General features: G+C 44.4%; 1 protein-coding gene across 4 annotated transcripts in view; it reads left to right on the forward strand.

The window, feature by feature from the left end:
• Nucleotides 1-238: 238 nt before the first annotated feature.
• Nucleotides 239-22,005, forward strand: part of mtus1b (microtubule associated tumor suppressor 1b) — a 60,591-nt gene continuing 38,824 nt past the window's right edge. The window contains exons 1-2 of one of the 4 annotated variants that reach the window (XM_048244520.1): nt 239-320; nt 18,768-20,793. In XM_048244520.1, the coding sequence (XP_048100477.1) occupies nt 19,015-20,793 (1,779 nt within the window). In that variant the 5' untranslated portion in view covers nt 239-320; nt 18,768-19,014. Of the gene's footprint in view, nt 321-9,859; nt 10,009-10,053; nt 10,383-18,767; nt 20,794-22,005 lie in introns of those variants that run through there. The other 3 variants (XM_048244512.1, XM_048244496.1, XM_048244504.1) reach the window with 3 other exon arrangements.

The raw sequence follows: 22,005 nt of genomic DNA on the forward strand, positions 1-22,005 counted from the left end.
TTTTAATCATTGCATTTGTCTGCTGTGGGATGGTAGATTATTGCAGAAATCAGGAGGTAGAGAATAGATAGATATAGAAAAAAGTTGTCACTCATATACTAAATTAGCACTAGGCTACAGAAACACTCACCCGAAATATTATCCTTCTTGCTCAACCATTGTAAGCTATTCTAATAACTTATTTATGGATTTAGGGATTTTTAAAGTTGGGTCCTCCGAGTTTACTGTCGGCGTGAAGGTCACAGAGACTAGGCCTACACAGGTGTAGCGGATTTCCTAATGACTTCAACCTGATGCGCTGGCTGACTGATGCTTCTGAGGTGAGTACCAGAGCCGGTTTTTATTAGACATTCTCTTGAAATCATAGCTACCAGTCAATAGTCCAATAAAAATGATTCGCAAGGAAATTATGTTCTTCCTAATGGTGATTATCTTTCCTAATTGACAAAGTCGTTATGTAGGCTATGGCACATTAATGTAGAACGATCTCATTAGTAGGGTCATGTCGAGAGAGCGTTAGCTAAATTTTGTGACAAGGCGGCAGCCTAAGATTTTCAGGCAGTCCTCTAAAAACCATGAATAATCAATAGGCTATAGCCTAAACCAGGGGTGCCCAACCTTTTTTGAACCAAGATCTACTTTTAAAGTTGACAGTGTCCCGAGGTCTACCAAGCCAAATAGAAAACCATAGGCAGAACCGGTACTTACATAATATTTATTATGCACACAACAAACATACAAAATAATCCAGATAATATAATTTAGTAATGTAAACTCATGTACTGGGTTTGTTTACTTGTGGATCCATCCCCACAATGAATCCCTCCCTTAACATCCTTGTTCCATTTCATAGTACAGACTACAGAACATGAACAACATATCTCAATTGAAAGTGTAAACATAAATATGTCTGGGCAGCCCTCAGTGGGCATATGCATTGTAACATTTGTAGCTTTTTTTTTTTTTTTTTTAAATCAGAGTCCAGTGTGTAGCTGTGATACTTAAGTAGTCCAAAAAGTAGCTGGGTGGCTATAGTAAATGATTAAGCTTACAGTAAGAATAGTAAAATAACATTGTAAAACAGAAGATTTTTTTTTAATCAGTCAGGTGTGATACTTCAGTAGTCCAACAAGTAGGGTGGCTATAGCAAATGCTTAAGCTTACAGTAACAATAGTAAAATAACATTGTAAAACAGGAGAATGTTTTTTTTTTAAATCAGAGTCCTGTATCAGACTCTCTGTGTCTAGTGACAATAAAGGTATTTACGACCTTAGTGGGACTTCTGGCACTGGTAGGAGGAAGCTAGTTTCTCGAAGTCCGGGCAGTAGGAGCTGGTTGCAATCCTCAAGCAGGCCAACAGGTGGTCATCTGTCATTGTGCATCTGTACTTTGTCTTGATGATTTTCATGTGAGAGAAAGCAGACTCACACATATAGGTTGATCCGAAAAGTGCTGTCAAACTCAGTGCACATCTTTTTTGGGTTGTGATACTTCCCTTCCAGCAGTAGATTCCAGAACTCTCCATTCTTGCCATGAGTTGCCCTGGATTTGATTTCAATGTCATTTTGCAAAGTGAGAATCTCATTCTCAACAGCAGAGCTCTCCAGGTGAAACAGTGATACTAATTGGGAGGCAATACCATCCACATTGATATCTGAACTGAAAGGATAAGACATATAGCTGGCAACAGGCTCGATGGATGCAAAGTCATTAAAGCGCCTCTCAAATTCTGACAAGATCGTCTGGACTTGCTCCTCATAACGTGCACTGTCGCTCTGCACAAAATCTTTGCCCTGACGCTGAAGTTCTGCCTGCATGTGAGGAAAGTTCCGCAGGTCACAGTGTTGCAGCCTACTTGACATCAGTTGTAGCTTGCTTTTAAATGTGTTCACTGAACTGATCATATTGATTATAAGTTTGTCCTTACCCTGCAGCTCTAAATTAAGATCATTGAGCAGGTCATTGAGATCTGTCAGGAACGCTAAATCCAAAAGCCACTGGTCGTCTTCTAGTTGCGCATATTCTGCATGTTTTGACAGCTTCAAAAAGTCTTTGATTTCAGGCAGCAATTCAGAGAACCTCGCAAGAAATTTACCTCTGCTTAGCCACCTAACATCTGTGTGCAGCAATAGGTCTGTATGTTCTGCACCGGTCTCCTCCAAATGTGCACGGAATAACCTTCTCTGCAGGCTCCTGGCCCGAACGGAGCACACAATCTTCATGGCAACATCCATCACTTCTTTCATGTTTAAAATCTTCGCACACAATGCTTGCTGGTGAATAATACAGTGGTAATTAAGGAAGTCGGGGAAAGATTCACTTTGCTTGCACAACGCGATAAACCCGCTAGTGCGGCCTACCATCCGTCAGTTGTGATAGAGACGAGTTTGAAGAGAGGCAGTTTGCTCTTGTTGGCGAATTCCATGAAAGCTTGGAAAATATCTTCGCCTCTAGTGTGTCCTTTTAATGGCAAAATGGCTAGTAGCTCTTCCTTTGCTCCCATGTCTCCAAAAACCATTCTGATGAAGACATAGCTGAGCCACATCCATAATGTCAGTCGACTCGTCAAATTGGAGTGAAAAACACTCACATTCGTCAATGTCCTTTATCAACTGCTCTTCAACATCCTGTCATTCCTTCACATCGTCGTGTAACAGTGTTTCGGGATAATTGTATGTCCTTAATTGAAGCCACAATATCACTTTTGTTCTTGAAGTCACAAAAGAGAGCATCTGCTGCCTCGATGAACGCCTCTTTCACAATCTCGCCGTCCTTGAAAGATTTCTTGTGTTTAGCAAGAACATGACTGATGCGATAAGATGCTACAGTTGCAGCCTTACCCTTAGTGTTGGGCCTGGTGAAAATCTGCCATTGCTGTATTTCACCATTTAACGTTAACTTGTCCACTGTGATAGAATCTTTGATACCTAGTAACGCAAGGCATTACTTAGTAACAAAGAGTCCTTAGAAACAGTAAGTGCGCGTGCCATTAAAATGAGAGCATGACAGGGATTTTATTCTATTTTACTTAGGAATTGATACAATTCTACTAGTCTATGGCAGTTCCTGTGATGAACATTGTATTATATTTTATTTAGGGAGTTTTTTGTTATTTTACAAGTCTACACGATATTCAATACCCAATACACAATATTCTCGCGATCGACTCGAACTCAGTGTGCGATCGACTGGTCGACCGCGATCGACTGGTTGGGCACCCATGGCCTAAACCATGTGGAATTCCTGCTGTAATTGTTAAGGCAGTGTAGCCTACAACAATTTCAATGCCTTCACTGAGCAAGATGCTACCCGACTGTGATCACCTGTTCAAAAGTCTAGATATCATGCAACATAGGTTCTCCTAACATTCCTCAACTTAAAAGCCATCTGCACTGAAGCACTGACATAAGGGGAGTAACAAAATATCATGTTACAATGCCACTATGAGCAAAACGGCTCATTCTTAAACACTTTCATGTTTTGGCCATAGGCTACAGGTCTAGATAGTCAACAAGTAATATGGGATTGAAGTGTTATTCTTCATATCACCACACACTGTAGGTCTATTTCTGTTAAGTTGCGGTGGTGTTAAAACAGTATTAATAATTCTGACAGAGATACTAAAAGATAGGAGTACTGGGCTGGTCTATGTAACTTCCTTGACCTGCTGCACTTTGTTCCTCTGTTCTGTCTTGTTTGGGCCTGACAATGTAGACACATTTTTAAAAAAGATTTATATTTTCAACATCTTTTCAATGTGTGTGCTTTACAGCATTAATTATTATTATATTATTAGCTAATGTTTAACTCTCACAAAACCATGTCTGTATCAGGACATGCAGTTGTATGGATGTAGCTAATGCTTGCAGTTTCACCACACAGAGAGGTAATCCTACCCAGGGATATGTGATGTAATGACTTTGTTTAAACCAATGCGGTGCCATTTCTCCTGCCGTGCAGCAATGCCTGCATCTGGTCAAATTGAGGAGTGAGAATATTCTCCGTTTTAATTACAATCCGGCTTAAGATGTAGTGCCAGTGTCCTGACATGGCATCCTACATCATGACGATCTAAGCTCCTTTTACACAATGCCCAGCGGCTCCTCCATGGCCTCGCGTGAGTGATTAGATTTGTGTATGGAGTTTTTTCGTTGAGTTCCTTTTCACCACATTGACAGTCTTAGTTGTGTCTGGTAATTTGCTATGGTAATGTACTGTTAGATCTGCCTTAAGGAACACGTGTAGCCTAAGGGTAGTTCTTGACAACCATAGTGGTGATGTCTCCTGTTGCCACGTAAGCCGTAAGGGTTTAAGAAGGAGAGAGAGAGATAGAGAGAGAGTGTTTAGTATGGTGAACCAAGATACAATACAAAGCATTATAAAACAAAGCAATAAATGAATGGAGGAGAATAGTTCAGTTCTTTTATTGGCTACAATATAGGCAATAATCTTGAGAAGTCACTTTTGACATGTAGAACATTTACAAAGAAAACCACACCTTATTCAAATACTTAAGTTGCTGCGTGTACTTGCCCCAGCTATTATATCACTGACAGTTCAAATTAAATGGGCCATAATGGTTTTGTTGTCAGAAATCTTAACAGGTAGATGGTTACACCCTTCCATGTGCTTAAATGTCACAGTTGCTGAGTGGGTGTGTTCTGTCTGTATCCTTAGAGGACTGGTTGAACTTCCATAACCGAAGATTTATTTGATCAGAGTCCAGCTGTATTTATTGCTGGCTGTAAAACAATTGAAACTCAAAGGTGTTTCAGTTGAAGGCAGAACTGCATGCATACTGATAGTGCAGTTTTGAAGGGGTATGTTCATAAGAATTCACACTATCCAGCTGTTAGGTTGCTAATGCAATTCATAAGGGGTTGAAATGTGTCTCATTACGAAGTTAAGGGTGGTCTTAGTGCTGTAATCCAACCCATAGTGTTTTACTACATGTTTACTCCAGTCAGACTCTCCCTGTCCCCTTGATCTATTTTTGTAGGCCAGACCCTCCTCGAACAGCCTGTCAGCTGTACAGGGAACTCAGGGTAACGTTGGGTGCTCCTTGTGGCTGGGACATTAAGATTGACCTTATCTCAACAACAGGTCAGGACCCAAGACTGTTTCCATGCTTGCATACTCATGGGGTAATAAAGAAAACACTTAGTGCTCTTTATACCCCCCCCCTCTCTCTTCCTTTGTGCTGCCACAGAGGCTCACTCCCAACATGTGACTGATGGTGCGACCTGAACTCGATACGCCATGCTGAACACTTGAGCATGCCGGCAGTCTTGATAAACAGACAGACTGGCCAGACTGTTATCGACCTGTCAGATGGACACGGGTTGTCACATTGACCCTTGGCCCAAGGACAGGCTCTGTTTGCAGAGAGACAGGGAGGGAGCATGTGTTTGTATAGTCTAGTGGTGGTCTGGCATTGAAAGCATGACGTAAATTAAGTGCCAGGCCATTTAGAGAGGAATATAACTACCATTGACTTCATAGGCTAGGCTTCTGTCACCACCAATATTCACCAGCTTGTCAGAAGCATCTTAAATGTTTCGCCACAACATCCTGGTTACAAGGAGTAATGTCAGGCGCTCACTGTGCTGTTTAAAGTTCCTCTGTGTAAATGTTATTGCTGGAGTCTAAACAAAGAACATGTATGGAAGGAACTGCCACCGAGGACTCAACGTAATGGGTCCCCAAGATGTCCTAGAAAGCCCAAGGTGGTTCTTGGATCCACTGAGCATGAGGTATCATGGGAAATGTGTGTCTGAAAACTTCCTGGGTGGTGTGTGTTTGTGTGTGTGTGTGTGTGTGTGTTTTAGTGAAAATGATGTCTGCTTTAAAGACAGGTTTTTAAAAAGGTAAAAATCCCTTCACAGGGATGGTGCTCTGCTGTATACAGTGCAAACATGCCAGCAGATATCCACTGCCTTAAGCAGCCATATTGACAAGATACTTAACCCTGTAAGGGCATATGTAAGAGGCTGAAGCTATTTATATCATTAACAGAGCATCCTTTTTGGATGAAGCACACAACGCTGAGACTACTGTGCATATCTCTTGAGTCCCACTGACAAGATAAAGTTTTTGTGGGGCTTATTTCTAAATAAAACCCTTGTTATCAGAGGAAACTCCTTGCAGCTCTGGTAGAGCTCCTTGTCACAGGCACTTGAGTTCCCAGCTTCCCAGTGTAAACATGTGCAGTCTGACGAGCATCTTATCTGACAGCTCCGTCCTAGCCCATCTCGAAGACTCCCATTCTTACCCCCTAGTCCTGCAATCCCATTCAGTGTATGCCAGCCAAACCCAGGCCTAGCACTATATTCCATTCCACTCACAATATATTCTTGAATGTTTTGGTTACAGGAGGACAAATCTGGTAGATGGAGGGACAGCTGTTTTGTTAATGTAATTTTTACAGGAATGACCCAGTAGGCTGCTTGTACATAGTTCCACCTACCTACTTTCTCATGCTCATTGTAGGATCTCACCCATTTTTGTATTTAACAGGATGAAAGCTGTAATCTGTTGTTTCTTGAGGAAGGCTTCCCCTCTCCTTTCTTTGCTTGTAAATCTTTGCAGCGTGATTGGTCTGGAGTGTTCCCTGAAACATTTTCCATACCCACCCCAAAATATAGGATAAAGAAGCTTAGATATTTTCAAAGTGTTTTTTCCCCACGGGTTGTACTGTGATTCTGGATAATTACGACTAATGCTCTTGTGGGTCTGGTGTGGATCTTGTGATTTTAGAGCATTCAGAATGGCCTTGAATCGTGCTGTGTGTTGAACTTCAGGAAATCCATATGCAGTCTCATTGATTTATGAAATTCATGTGATTTTGTCGACAGCATTGAGTAGAATTAGGAGTGCTGTTGAGATACATAATGTATGGAATTACCCTTCTGTGTTAAAAGTTAAAACTACTATCTTGCCCCCACCTTGTTTTTGTAAATATTTTCTTCATTATCATTATGTCTTTACTCTCTTATTTTGAAAATGATTCCAGTCATTTCTAATCTTCATACAGGACCCCATGAACCTTTTACCACATTGTAACCATAACATAACTATAACACAGTGAGGTTGGTGCTACAATCAGTGCCTTCTGCTGTACTGGGGTCTCCCATTCCCCGCTGGGCTGGGAGAATTCCTCTCTCTAAGCTCATCGAACTGGAAAGGTTTTCTCCTCAGCCCTAATCTCTCTCGTGAGGAGTGTGTGTGTGTGTGTGTGTGTGTGTGTGTGTGTGCGCACAAGCTCTATTTGAACTTGAAAACATGTGATGTTTGATCTCAGCTGGCCTGGTTGAAGATCATTGTGTGGTGAGTTTAAAATGTAAATGTAAATGTACCATCATTGTACTGGCTATGTGTTTGCTTGTATATGATTGAGGGAGAAAGAAAAGTTGGGTGTCAGATTATCTTGGCTGTTACTGCAGTGGGCTTGTAAAAATGCTGCATGCTGCCCTTGCTGTGAATGTGAAGTGTCTCTCTCTCTCTCTCTTGCCCATTCCTCCCCTGTCCTGCTGGTTTCCACTAGTGCACGGCTGCATGTGAAAAGACACGTGGAGAGCACACCGGGCCTGTCTTTATTTACGTTAGTTGCTTCCAGGAAACGTGCACATGCACGTGTGCGGGCTTGTGGTGTGTGCACGAGTACCATTGTGTATGTGAATATGTCCTTTGCTGCGTAGGTGTGTAGAGGTTACATGTATGTGAGTGTGTGTGCGTGTACTTGTCTGTGCCTGTAATACGACTGAGATTTGGGTGACTCAGCTCATTCGTCTCCTCCAGTTTAAAGCTCCCACCCTGTCCAGCGCTGCAGCATTCCCCCATATGTTGCAGCATTATAGCAGCGCGGCCACCAGAGGAAGCGGGAGCCGAGACCCACTCCTGTCTGTGGTCAAAGATGGCCCTCATCAGTCTGGCTTTAGAGATCCTATCAAATGTAAGATTACAAGAAGAAATGGTACAAAGCAAAACATAATGTACTAGCAAAACATAAGCTCAGCATTCTGATGTCATCATAACACTTTGCTGCTGTGGTCTCTGTAAGTCCTTGAAGCACATAAAGGAAGAACTTTTTTTTAATCATTAGTGTAATGCATCATATAAATTAGTAGTATTATTAGTAGTTCTTCTGCCCCATTGCTCCATTTAAAGGGACACCAGGCAACGTTTTTGTTAATTAATCATCTTCGTAAGTCGGTATATGATTAAATGACTCATTACGGGGCGAATGAAGGCTCTCTCGCCCACCCCTACTGCCTGTAGGAAGAATATCCCACTTGCAAGTTCGGTGTATCCTACCCGCCGACCGAAGCAGGATCAGTTTACAGCACAGACAGAGGCAGGCTAACGAAACGCTAGAGATTGTTGCAAACGTGTGTATAAGCGAAAACCCTTGACGGAAGACGCAAAGAAAAGGAAAAGAGCTTCAGACCGAGCGAGGGGGAGTTTCGTAGAGAAAAAGCATCAGGCTTGCCTGGTGTCCCTTTAAGTTAATCCAACTCAGTTTTTGCTGTGCTCTGTATTGTGATCAGTCGATAAGTAGTTCCTGTTAATTTCTAATATTATGCCCTACCTTTTCCAGAGGTTCAAAGTAGGAAGGTTCCAGAGCATTGCAGGAAACACTTAAGAGTCAGGGTGTGCTAATGATTTATCATGTGTACTGCTGGTATAGCTGGAAGAGACGAATGTGCTGTGGCAGGATGACTTGTCTGTGGAGCTGCAGTATAACCAATTATGTCCTGGAATGGGAACAGTGGAATCTCTTCCTGTCAGTGCAAATGCCGTTGATGCTCCCATTGGCTCGTTGTTGCCCCTCCAAAAGCAAAGGGGCAAAATATGTGTGTGTGAGTGAGAGAGAGGGGGGCAAAATATGTGTGTGTGAGTGAGAGAGAGGGGGGCAAAATATGTGTGTGTGAGTGTGGATTCTTTCTTCATATTTATTTGATGGGATGTTTATGCATGATTTCTTAGTACACCTGCTGCTTAACATAAAATGATGCTCTTATTTCAAGTAACATCTCATCATTATCTGTTTAACTCTAATTCCCTATTTGTCTTTATCAGTGGCCAGTAATCTTGTCATCTCATAGCTCCTGATGGATCCAAAATGGGCAGTAGCACCCAATTTCCTTGCTTGGTGCATCATGAACATTAATTGTGAGGGAATAGTGGTTAGGGAGTAACGTGCCTGAGTCTTACAGTGATTTGTACTGTGAATTGGATGTCACCCATCTGTAGATCATTAGGAAACAGTTAAATGGCAGAGGGACTGGCATTTAAGCAATGGAGCTTTGAATATATGTTTGAAAGGCTTCCCTTTCCCTCTTTTGTTGGCAGCTCAAGTGCTAAGCTGATGTGCCTGGTGAGAGCTCACTTTGAGCAGCTTGAGTGAAAGGAGAGTCCAATGGCAGGTTTATGTGTGGCGTCTGAGAAATACCTGATTAGCTGTAAAAACACCGAAGGCTCAGTTTGTTTTTGCCTTCTCTTCGCATTTCCCCTGCAGGGAGGGATTCTCTGTCTGCTCTTTGCCCAAAACGCAGCCTGGTTCATCACTGCCTGTGCCAAACATTCATGTGGAGACCTAGCTGCTTAGCAACAGTGAATTCTGGCTTGACTTGATGGACATCGGGGCCCCTCCCTAACAGGGGAGTTCTCTCAAAATCTGCCAGGGGAGATTAACCCTTGCTTTCTAGATACCTATTCACTGTTTGGCTCTGTGTTCAAAATCCAAGGTGAACTTACCACTGCAGTTTAGTAACTCTCGCACTTCAGACCTTGAACTCTCTCTCTCTCTCTCTCTCTCTCTCTCTCTCTGTGTGTGTATGTATGTATGTATGAATGAATAGCTCACCTGACAGAGGTGCTATATGTGCTCTACAGCCGTGTGCTTTTGTGCGTGCGTGCGTGCGCGCGGACACTGCAGAGAGAAGAGCTGTTGTCACTGCTGCTGCTGCTGCTGCTGCCGCCGCTGCTCTTGGCACGACAGGCTCCTGGTAAGGGGGGCAAACACATCGGCTTCATCGGAATGTCTCTCTCTCCCACTCATACAACACACACACACACTTGCCGCGCAGCTTTGGTTGTTACCGCCGCCGATCCCGCTGCTGCTGTTGCTGCTGTATGGCTTGGCTGCAGCTAAGTCTGGAGGGGAGGGCTAATCTTTAGTGCTGGTCAGTCTGGGATAGCTCTCTCCCCCTCGTTCAGTGCTGTGTATGGCATTAAAAGGATAACAAGCACCCGATGGACATCTCAACCTGGATGGTTCTTATGTGAGTTGTGTGAGATCTGTGTTTTACTTCTGGAGGAAGAGATGCAACTGTTCACTGGTTAATGTTCTATTCTCTGATTTGAAGGAGCTCTGTTTCAGGTGAGCCAAAGCCAACTCTTTCAGTGTGGCACAACAGTTTGCTTGTTTTCGGCTTGTAACTGGAATGTAAAACGTCCACATACGCTTAATAGGCCTATGTGTCAGAAAAAATATCCTATTACGTGGTTGATGTATAATTATAGCCTACTTTAGTCATTTTTGTCTGTCGTGACGAAATCTGTGTATGTTACAATCTTATTTCTTCTCACAACTGTGCCGAGTTTATCCTAGTGATATGGATGGTCTCCCACTCCTTGTGTGATTGCGTCGAACATTTCAGTTGAAGTTGAAGACTGCGGCTTAAACCAATTGATACATTTACTCTTGTGTTTTATTTATTGCGTAATTTCTGAGTGATTCAGTGCACCTGCGCTGTATATTTTCTCATATTGTCTGACCGTCCAAGCCCGTTCTGTAGGGTGCTGCCCACTGTTGAAGTAGCCTAACATAGCTTATAGTAAATTCGCCTCAAGTCAATTTACAGTAAGTTGCATAACTTCGGAGCGATCCATATGTTAGTTTCACAAATCATGCTGAATGTAGCCTACTGTGCTTGGCATGGGTCCAGACTCTGTATGACGTTGACGGGGAAAAGTATTGATTGGCCCTCTTGTTTACGCGCGTCATTGCTACGCAGAGTCTGGTCCGGGCACGGCGTATAGAAACGGTGTGGATTTAGCGCTTTGATTCTGAAAATAAGAAACGTTCTCTTTTGTCCTTGTCTGACCTCGTGGAAACGAGATCTGTTTTCACATTAGGATTCCATTGAATTAAATAGTTTACCTCACAAGAATGCAAACTTACCTTCAAAAGCCAATTTCGCTGAGACAAGTTATGGAAGTAAGAGGTGTAAATGAACTTTGAACATATCTTATCGTGAATATTCTTGCCGCTATTGTGGCTAGGCCTAGACCTGACGGGCTACTTGGCCTATGATTGACACGCATAAGGATTTACCTGCTAATTTGACCAACTTTATGCTCGGGTTTAAAAATAATAGCAAATGATGACTGTTGTTTTGCAGTTACAGTATGGAATACAGTGGACATATGTGAAACATTTTTAGAACGAATCTTTTGCGTGGCCCTCGGGAGTAGGCCAGGCTGTTCAACATTTTATGAGCTGTGTTGAGTAATACAAGCTGAACAGTTTATCACAACACAGATCACAGATAAGAGCTTGGTGAACAGCTGTTGCCATGTATGGCACATGGCTACAACATGTTTATAAAATTGGACATTTAATTTATAGTCCATATTTTATAACCACTCAGACATTAGGTGCTGTTAAAAGAACAGTTAGTTGAAAAGGAATGTAAGGACTTCTGTTTTTTAAAATACCATTGACTGTTGCTGTTATGAATCCATTGAACGTATCAACCTGTGTTTCAAATTCCATATTTGAGGCTGAATTGTGGTTGGGGTGGAATGAACTGAATGTTTTGAGAACTGTGTTGAGCATTTTTCAGGCAAATGTGTGTGTGTGTGTGTGTGTGTGTGTGTGTGTGTGTGTGTGTGTGTGGTGGTAGTAGTAGTAGAGAGAGAAAAATCTGTTCTTGGAGCTTTAACAAGATATTTAATTAAAGCAGGATTAGTGCCAGGAAATAACCGGTCATTAATGAGACATATGATGCTTTGATGAGATTATCACTATTCATCCATTTTTCCAATAATGCTTATATCACAATGCGGTATTAGGGAGTCGATTGAAGTCTTTTTGTCGATCTAAATGCAGATGCAGGTCTGCAAAATTGTAAAGTATTAGCCTGGCTGTCCATTGATGACACATGTGGAACTGCTCTTTTTTCACAGCTGTACATATCTGATACCTGAAGGGAAAGTCTCGGTGTAGCCTATAGTTTCCTGTATGTAGACTGTGGTTGCTGACCTCTTTGTGGAGAGTGAGATGACCTCCAGAGGACGGTGGCCAGCTTTCCTTGATTACCCTGTAAGACGCTAAAGCACATAAGCTGGACGCATTGGCATTAGGAGGGGTCCCCTCCAGGCCTGTATGGCCACTGTGAGGACAACTCAAGTTTTAAAGCAGGACAGCTGTGTGTGTGTGTAGGGTGTGATGTGGTCTGTGTGTTTATCTGCCAATTGACATATTTAATTTCTGCTGTCAAAAATGCCTTTAGACTGGATGGATGATGATGGAATATTTACCAGAGACTTTCTAATGAGGAGACACAGTACTCAAAGAATCCTCCATGCAAATGTATGGGGTTATTTCGTAACGCCAATATGGCAGTAGTCTACACATATTATGCCCCTTCCTGTATGACTCCCCATTCACTTGAATAGGAAAATATCTGCCTGATAGCTGCCCAGAGTGCGTTATCAAGATGGCCGTCGAATGGAGGGACTTGCTTATAAGGACTCAAATTCTAACACTCAGCCTACTGATATCCTGATTCAAGTCATTTTGTTAAATTTGTTTGTATTTCCTCATCATCTCTGAAAACATAAGGAAATGCAGAAAAATTGCATAATTAAGATTTTCCAGATGCGTAATCGTGTTCCGACAGCCTTACATTGTAATGGGATGTCCCGGAACATAAATGTTAGAGATGCACCGATTGCAATTTTCTGGGCCGATACCGATTTCCGATTTTTCATAGTTTGACCTGCCGATACCGATTTTAGCCGATTCCGATTTCATTTCTTCTAACCACATTTTACAGCACATACACAAATAGTTATTTTCTATCTTTTTTGATAACATGTTAATATAGACGTGTAATCAACTTATCAATGATGAAATGGCTGTTAAAAAAAATGGAACTGGTGAGCAGACAGATACTTTTTCAAGTCTAACTTCAGATGCAGTATCAAATTATGGATTAAGTTAAGTTATGGAACACCCATTTTATGCTTCTCACATCCAATATCCAACTAAAGATTTAAGAAAAATTTTCATGATACATTTGAACATACTACCATGTAACATATTTTCATATGCATTGATGAATTTATGGGAGGGTGAGGAAAAAGTGGTAGCAGCCTAGGCTATCACGCAAACAGGGGAGAAGTGCTAATGGCGATTAGGTGCTCCACCATATGAAAACAGTGCACGTCTGTTTTGCGGTGAAAAAATTAAATCCAAATTCCGGTTAAATGCATCAATTAGGCTATAGAAACTTTCAGAGACGACTGATTTAGTATTCAGAGCATCAGTTTTCTTCATTGTAGGCTACTACAGTATGTCAAAAGCAACTGGTATTACTACTGTACTTAGTTACAGTATGATCCATAAGTACTGTGATTAAAAATATGGTAGACAATTCAATACTGTATAAATTACAGCACTGGTAGTACTACTGTAGTTTGCATTTACAGTATCAGGCATAGGTACTGTGATTTCATATACAGTAGGTGTACTGTAGAGTGAAATACAGCAACTTGCTGGTTATTTGCTGCCAGCAAGTTGCTGTAAATTTTACGTTAAACTTTTTACAGTGAACGTTTGTTTGCCTTTCTAATAAGCTATCGTTTGTTCACTTTCACGACATCCACTTCTCAATCTGCTAGACTAGGGTATTTTAAGGCATAGCCCTAGTTTACGTGCAGTAAATAGTTAGAGTTTTTTTTTTCAGTGGAGTAGAACTACTAGGGCTACTGTATGTCGCTGCATGTTGACATCTTTGATTATTTTTAATGTCGCAGTCGTTTATCTCCGTTCAGCAGGCTTGTGGTTCAGCTGTGGGCACGCAATTAGCGGCAGTGACGGGCGGTGATGAGCGATGTTTACGTACCCTAATGAAGTGACAGTTTAGTAAATTCCACGCAGTAGGCCAATGGTAAAGCACAGCGTTTGCTGCATAGAAAAACTCAGTAGCCTATGAGCGCTTTCTTTGTAGCCCTACATCCAGCCCTGAGTGTTGGCCTGGTTGCTAGCTTCTTCAAACTCAGCTGGGTGTTGTTACAATTGCGGCGCACGAGTGTATTTGACCGGCATAAAATCGGCATGTCTCAGACTGACCGGCCGGTCATGGCCGATCACGTGAAAATCGGCCGATTCCGGTCACCAGCCGATCTATCTGTGCATCTCTAATAAATGTGTTCTTACATTAAATACATTTCTATATTTTGATAACAAAAATGATAAGCTATTATTATTGCAAACAAGAGATACAACTATTCCTTCTTGCTATTCCTTCAGTTTACCTCAAAGAGGAGGGAAACGAGAGGGTTTTTAGCACCTCCAAACTGAGCTGTTTAAGACATCCTTTATTTGCTTTAGAGCCTATCCCAAATCAATGACTCCCAGTCTGTTCCTCATTCATCTTTTTATCTTCTAATGGCTCAGTCCCAAAACTCAGAAGTTTGTATCTCTCTCTCACTCGGTTTGGTGCCCCATTTACTACTCTGAAATTGGGCTTTGCTTTCTGTGTGTTGCCACTGGTTCAGTTCTGACACCCCCACCCACCCACCTGTTCTCCTCCCCTGACCCTTACAAATCTCAAGTCTCACTGGTGCCCTAGTCCCAATCCCTAAATTCTGGCAAGACCAGACTGCTAATCCCCAGCAGTGTACCAGCCCTGCAGCTCTGTCCTGCCTGGCCGTGGTCCAACAGAGAGAGGGGCAGTGATGGAGAAAGTGCACATGACCAATGGCCGGGAGAGAGATGGAATGCCATAATGACTTAAAGATGGAGACATGGCCGAAGCGATAACTGAGCCTCGACACAACCACTGCATTAAAGTCGACTTTCTCCTTTTGTCTCGAGAGTAATGGGTCCTGAAGTCAGGACAGGGGAAATGCACAGAGAGTGCTTGAATTTGTACTCAAAAAATATTAATAAAACGTGTACTGCTGGCCTACCCTGTGTTCATGTAGGATTTGTCTTCTGAGACATTTGACAGGAATGCTGTCTTTGTGAAGACTTCACTTTTTGTTGTACCGTATTTGCCTGGGTTAGCAGCACAAGGTTGAAAGTATGCATTATGTGAGTATTAATCAAACTGTTGAAGGCTACAGTCATGGCCACCATTTCATAATGTGAGTACAAACCGTTATTATAGGGCAATGGGCATGCTATACTTTACAAAAAAACTTAATTGTATCATTGACCTTGAAATGCAACCCTTATGCTTCTTGGATGCTGAGTGACTAATTTGTTTGTGGCATAGCGCCTGGCCTGCACTCATTGACCTGCTCATGTTTGGGCTGCTGACCTTACTTTAAGTTTCTCATTTTGTTGATGGTGAGATTATACCAGTGTGGATGATGTGTCTTGTTATTGTGTCAAAGTTCTTGTAGACTATAGCACATTTCATGCGGTAGCAAATGACATTGCCAAGTAACCTCTCAAAGAATGAGAGCTGACCAATCTCTTCTCATTTATGAAAGTAAGCCAGTCTACCTACAGTATGATACTTTTTTGTCCCAGATAGATGTATAGGTAGAAGAGATGGGGTCTTCCTTGTATAATGGATCTAGCTTTTGTCAGCATTCCCCCAAAAAAAAAAATATTTGAAAGGCAGAGGTTTGGTACACAAACACAGCCTTGACTAAGGTCTTTTTGATGCAAACACAGGCCTCTCCCCACATGAGAACCTAGTGCACAGACCTTCACACGACAGAGCTCTGTATGACAGCAGTGGCACCCCTGCGCCTTTCCAGATGGGTGCTCCCTACAGGCCCTGGGGGCCAGAGGCTTGTCCCAGAACAACACACACACACACACACACACACACACACACACTCTCCCCTCTGCCCCCTGCAACCCCCCCATATAGAGTGACATTATCTAACCCTTTGACAACTTTATGTAATGGTCAGTCAAGGAGAATACCTCTGTGATCTAAAGCATTGTATAGATCTGACTGAACTGCATTTTTTGGAGGGAAGAACAAACAGAAATGGCTTTGGTAATTTGATGTCCTGTACTTGGCTGCCAGGCTGCGCTGTAATTGTTCAGCCACACTAGTCATGGCTCCTTCCCCTATCTGTGTGAGGAGAACCATGAGACCTCATCTTTTCTGACAAGCGTGCAGTAACAGCAAGGGAAGGCCTTCCTCGCTCTCTCCCTCCCCCCCTTTCTCTCCCTCTCCCTCTCCCTTTTTCTCCCAACCTGATCCAACAATTGCCTGTGCTTCAGATTATCCATCCACTTCCAGAGAGACAAGCCCATGTGATCCTAATGAGAATGGACGCCACTTTTTGACAACAATTTTCTCCCTCCTCTCTGTCTCGACCTGCCTATCTGGTCTTCCTTTGTATTCTGTCTTTGGTGTTTTTGTCTAATTATTACTGTACAATGTCTAAATGTATAAAACTCTCATTCTTTGTCAGGGTAGCCCCCTCAGTGAGATAATCCTGCCTCGGCATGCGAAGACGTCAGTGCCAGATTAATTATCAGTGTTCCAGGATTAAAGGCGACCCCTGGCCCGTGCTGGCGGATGTGGTGGGCAGTGGGCATTTCACGTGCTGATGAGGGGCTGCAGGGCTGGGACAACGTGTTCCTCCCCTTGGACTTTCTGCTTGATTTTGTGTCTCCATGAACATCAGTCAAATGAGAATGACATCTCTGGAGCGAGGGTCAGAGATGGAAGGCTTAAGGATCTCATGCCATGCAGCAAGGGCTGCATGTAGTACACACTGAATATAGTGGGATTTACTTTTAACAATATGTGGATGGCATTCTATAGTCAATTCATTATGCCTTGACATCCATCCAAAGCAATCATTGATTTTCCGTCAATGCTTAACATAGCACCCAGAATACCTGGCTGTCTCTCTATGGCCTTTACATTTAAATTGTATTTGCCTCACAAATGACCGCTGTGACATGTGACCTGTAATATTTTATCCTAACTTAATATAATATTGTTTTGTGAACTGTAAGCATTGCGAGTATCAAAGATCTGAGTGACATGGCACAGGCCTATTTAACCTTATTGCAATGCCAGTCTAACTCCTTTTTAACTCTCTCTCTCTCTCTCTCTTTCACTTTTAAGTCATTCTCTCACTTTCTGCATTCATCCCTTTTCCCCCTCACCCCTCTCCGGCCCCATCTTTCACTCCTCACTCGCTCCATGTCACCCTATCGCTTCACCCTCTCTCCCTCCTCTCTCTCTCCCCTATCTCCTCAGCATGTTTAATAGATTTGTTGTTATTCTGCCTCCACGGCCCAGTAAGTCGGATAAGCCTTTCAGTCCGACACTCAGCCAGAGCGCCAAGGTCCGGTGTAGAGTTACAGCATAAGCTATAACACCGGACCCGATGCTGCCCTTAGCCAGGTGCTCATATAACACCACACGGCTCCCGGATCCCTGGTGTCATGCCATTGAGCTTGTGTGAAGGTTAGCTGGCCCACGCTACTGAATAAAAGGTTGTCTGGTCCGAGGTCATTCAGATGCCACTGCACCCACACTGAAGCCTGGGCATTGTTGCCAAAGGCTGGCGTTGGAGTAGGTTGGAGTGATCTGAGGGAGGCAGTTTCTTGCTCCACTCTCCCCTAAAGGAAAAGAAAACAATCGGCCCGTTGGGCCTGTTTGCCGTTTGCCTGTCAGTGGGCCTGTGTGTGGGAACACAGGAGTCCTTTGTGATGGTGGTGGTGGTGGTGAGGGATTGTAATGACAGTGGCTGCCCTCGATCGAGTGAAAATAAGAAAGCTCTGTTCCTTATTTTAGCTTCTGTCGCTGACCCAAATTAGCGGTTCTGAGTGACAGGCTAAACCACCACCTTTCTGTGTGGGTGCCAGAGTGCATTGTCTAACATTATACTATTATCTGCCAAAAAAAGACCTCAGGAGAACAAGTCACCTTAGAAAGCTGTGGGTGTCTGATATGTTTTGGTCCAGGTTCAAGCAATCGCCTCCACGCCAGACCCCTGTTACTAGCACTAGAACATTAGATCATGGGAACTCCAGCAGGAGTTCACCTCATTAGCTGAAATGCTGCAAACCAGTTGCTGCAACCACATCAAACGCCCTATTAATTACTACGTGGAAGAAGTGACTCCTCTATTATTCAAATGCTACCTTCCAGCAATAATGACATGGGCCTCTCTACAGTGTGAACAGTGTCGTATTTTCGTAGTCACATTTCCTCTGGATAAAACCACCCATCCCAGCTTGCAGCACCATTTCAGGATGTGTGGCTGAACTGAATTAACTACACTTTGTTATTGTGGCCAATAGAGGGCAGCAGTGGTCTCTCTAAAGTGGGCACCACAGTCCAGGCAGTCGTATTGTATAACCTGCCATCTGTGTGAATCAATGCAGATCCCTACCATACTCAATTGAGGCCAGTCCACTCGTGGGAGGGGTGCTGTGCAGAACACTGCGTACATTTCAGCGCCTGCAGATGAGGAGGGAGAAGGGGGTGTGCGCACGGTTGGTTATTTTACCAACTTTAACTTTTCCACTCTTCTTTTGCAGAGACTTTCCTGTTGAGGACCACTGCGAACGATGAGCTCCACTCTCCCATGTGAGCGGGGGGACTGCTGTCACCTTTGCTCCCGGCCTGAGTGAACTTCTCAAGAGTGGTCACGACCTTTGACCTTGAACCTTCACCCCACCCTTTGCGGGACCTGCACAGCTCAGGAGAGGCTAATGGCCAGCTTAGTGGTTTGACCCTGCTGTGTGTTAATCTGCGGGAGGTTTGTGCCCGGTGCGAGCTGCAGACATGAGTGCAGCGCAGCCTGTGGAGAGAAGCTCTGCCGAGAGCCTGAAGGGCACCCAGTATGACCTGACTCTGACCTTTCGGGACGGGGACCAGAACGGAAATGCCTTTGCGGAGTCTTCCTCGTCCTCTTCATCCTCCTCCCCGTTGAGCCGGGGTGAGTCGTCCCCGGCGTCCGTGCGCAGCTCCATCAGCCTGAGCAGCGGTCGCTCCAGCAGCCCCCTGGACGTCGACATGCAGGAATGCCCACAGAAGCTTCTCGCTGGGACCAACGGCCACGTGGAGAACACCAGAGAGACGTCAGTGTTGGCACCTGCCAGTGCACAGCAACAGCAGCATGACTGCTCCGAGTCCAACGACAACTCCGTCTCTGTCTACCTGGATGCCCGTGAGAATGACGACGACGCCACCTGGAACAATAACGAGAATCTTGCTCTGGTGTTCATTCAAGAAGACACCAGTGGTGACCATGGCGATATCCACGGAGATCACTACGGGAACCAGAATGGCAGTAGGAGACGGTACTCGGATGATTCTCCGGCCCCTCTGTGCTCCTCAGAGAATGACGACATTGATGATGATGATGGTGATGATGATCAGGAGGATTCGTTCTTGTCGGTGAGCTCAGGAGACATGGTCATGAGGAGCAACAGCATCAGCTTAGATGGCTCGGAGCGAGCCGTCAGCAGCATCTCCGTCCTGGCCGACTCGTCCACCTCCTCCTCCTCCGACCAGGAGCCCCTGCCCTCGCACTCTCCCCTACCTGGAAAAGAGACCCAGGACCTGGGATCACCTAGCCTCGTTGCCCCTGGTGGTCCTGAAGATCCAGCCCTTGCAGAGGTTGCAGGTCAAGCCCTGGCACAGGATGTAGGTCCAGCATTTGCAGTGGATGAAGGTCTGGCCCTGGCAGAGGAGCCGCGGCAGGAGGAGCCAGTGGATGCTGCTGCTCAGATGATCGCAGTGGATGCGCTGAAGAAGCGGCAGCAGGAAGAAGGGGAGGTCCAGGAAGGGACGGCCAAACTCACTTCTGCTTCTGTAACGGAAGACGTGAAGGTGGAGGTCCCCACTGTGCAGGAGAAAGACCCCCTGAGGGTCCACACCTCCGCCCCGGCTGGTGGTGTAGCTTCCGTTGCTGCTGACCGTAAAGCCAAGTGGTTACCTGCAAACAGGGGCAAACAGGCCAGCAGGACCACCAGGCCACTCAAACCAGCTAATCCTGGTAAGAATGATGTCAAGACGTTCCCCATGCCAGACTTAAAGAATGTGAAATCCAAGATAATGTCCCGACCTCCATCATCAGTGACGAGGGTGGCCAGAGGTGACCTGTTGGCTCAAGGGAAAAATTCTGGCCCGTCTCCCGCAAGCAGCGAGAAGAGGCCTCCGGCCGCCTCACCCAGATCTGCCCAGGGCAAACGGGACCGACACGATGGTGGTGACGCGAGGCGGAGGTCTTCCTCCTGCCAGTCAAGAATGGCTGCGCCCAAACCAGGTGTGCCACGTGGTACGGACCCGAACGCACGAATGGCACCACCGTCACGGCCTCGGAAGAAGGCCTCGCAGCAGCTGAACAGCATCCCGCACAATTCAGTGGTCATCTCTCGCGGCGGCCCTGAAGCCGTGGGATGGGCGGAGGAGCCCGTGCCTGATGGGGAGGACCGGATGGAGAAGAGGGCAGAGGGAGCTGGAGAGGCGGCTGCCCCAGAGCTCACCGACGGCCCTGAGCCCGCAGCCGATCCAGCAGTGAAGGAGCAGTCAGCTGCGCCGCTGGAGGATGGTGACCAGGTGAGAGCTCTAAACACCTACCACCCCGTTTTGTGAACAGGTTTGGGTGACTTTATTGTTAATGAAAAGCTGGTAATAAATGACTATGACCATATCATACATGTACAATGTTTTTTTTTCAATGTTTTGTTTTACAAACAAACCTTAATGTAGCCTTAAATTGTATTTTGATGAAAGTTCATTTTAACACTGGAGACGTGTCTCTATTGTATCGTATGTATCTGGGATATATTTTTTATAATCAGAATTTATGTGATGAGGCATTTATGTAGATTCACGCAACCTTCCTGTGTGAGTTTGGATTCAATGGATTACGAATGCCCTGGTAGCCTAGCCTAGCCTTAGGCTAAAATGACTGCCTCTAAGGGCATTATATCTTTTATTTTTCTTGTTCAATTCTTACGGCTTCAAAGAGAATGTAAATCTCAAAGTGTCAAAAAGCGTGTTTGGATCACCTTGTTCTTTAAGCTATTCTGGTCCCCTGGAAATACTCTGTAGGGACTGCCTCTGATGGGCTTGACTGACCTGATTGGATGCTGAAAGTTTTCTTTTTCCCTGTTCAATTATCTAGTGCCATTTTCTCATCACCGCAGATGCCTGAGGTGTCAGCAACGACTTTTTTTCTCTGTCGTAAGCTGTCAAGACCTGTTCTTGCAGGTGTGTACTTATAGTCATGACTGTTTGACGTTGGTTGAAGGGAGTTGCCATCAGAAAAGGGCTTTGAGTTTGTCAGTTTCCACATTTGGCACATTTCTTTTTTGACATGTCTGGCATGTGGGTGTTTACCTCAGATTAAAGGTCAGGAATGATTTACTCAAATAGTTCAATGTTTTGGCCTGAGCTGATGAGCAGCAATCAATTTATTTGGTTGACGGCAGAAATGCCTCCTCTGGGTTGTTTAGCTAACTGCTCAGGCACGTTGCCTCGGCCCCATAAGCCCCATACGTGTGGTCACATGACTCGGCTATGTCGCAATTCAGACTGAAAGGACGCATTAAGGCAGGGCTTAGTGAAATGTCAAAAAGTGACTCTCACACCGCAGGAACTTCATGGTGCGAGTAATTGCTGTGCAGCAAGTCCAGGACTGTCTTGTCAAACTGTGGAGTGCTGTTTTTGGAATTTCAGAATAGTTATTTCATTGGCTGTTGGACACTTGTGGTATGGCTTGCTTTTTTTCTGAGTCACATGTAGTTATAATGGTTTGCTGCAACA

Source organism: Alosa alosa, chromosome 1 (assembly GCF_017589495.1).
Source record: "Alosa alosa isolate M-15738 ecotype Scorff River chromosome 1, AALO_Geno_1.1, whole genome shotgun sequence".
In the NCBI taxonomy this organism is placed as follows: Eukaryota; Metazoa; Chordata; class Actinopteri; order Clupeiformes; family Clupeidae; genus Alosa; species Alosa alosa.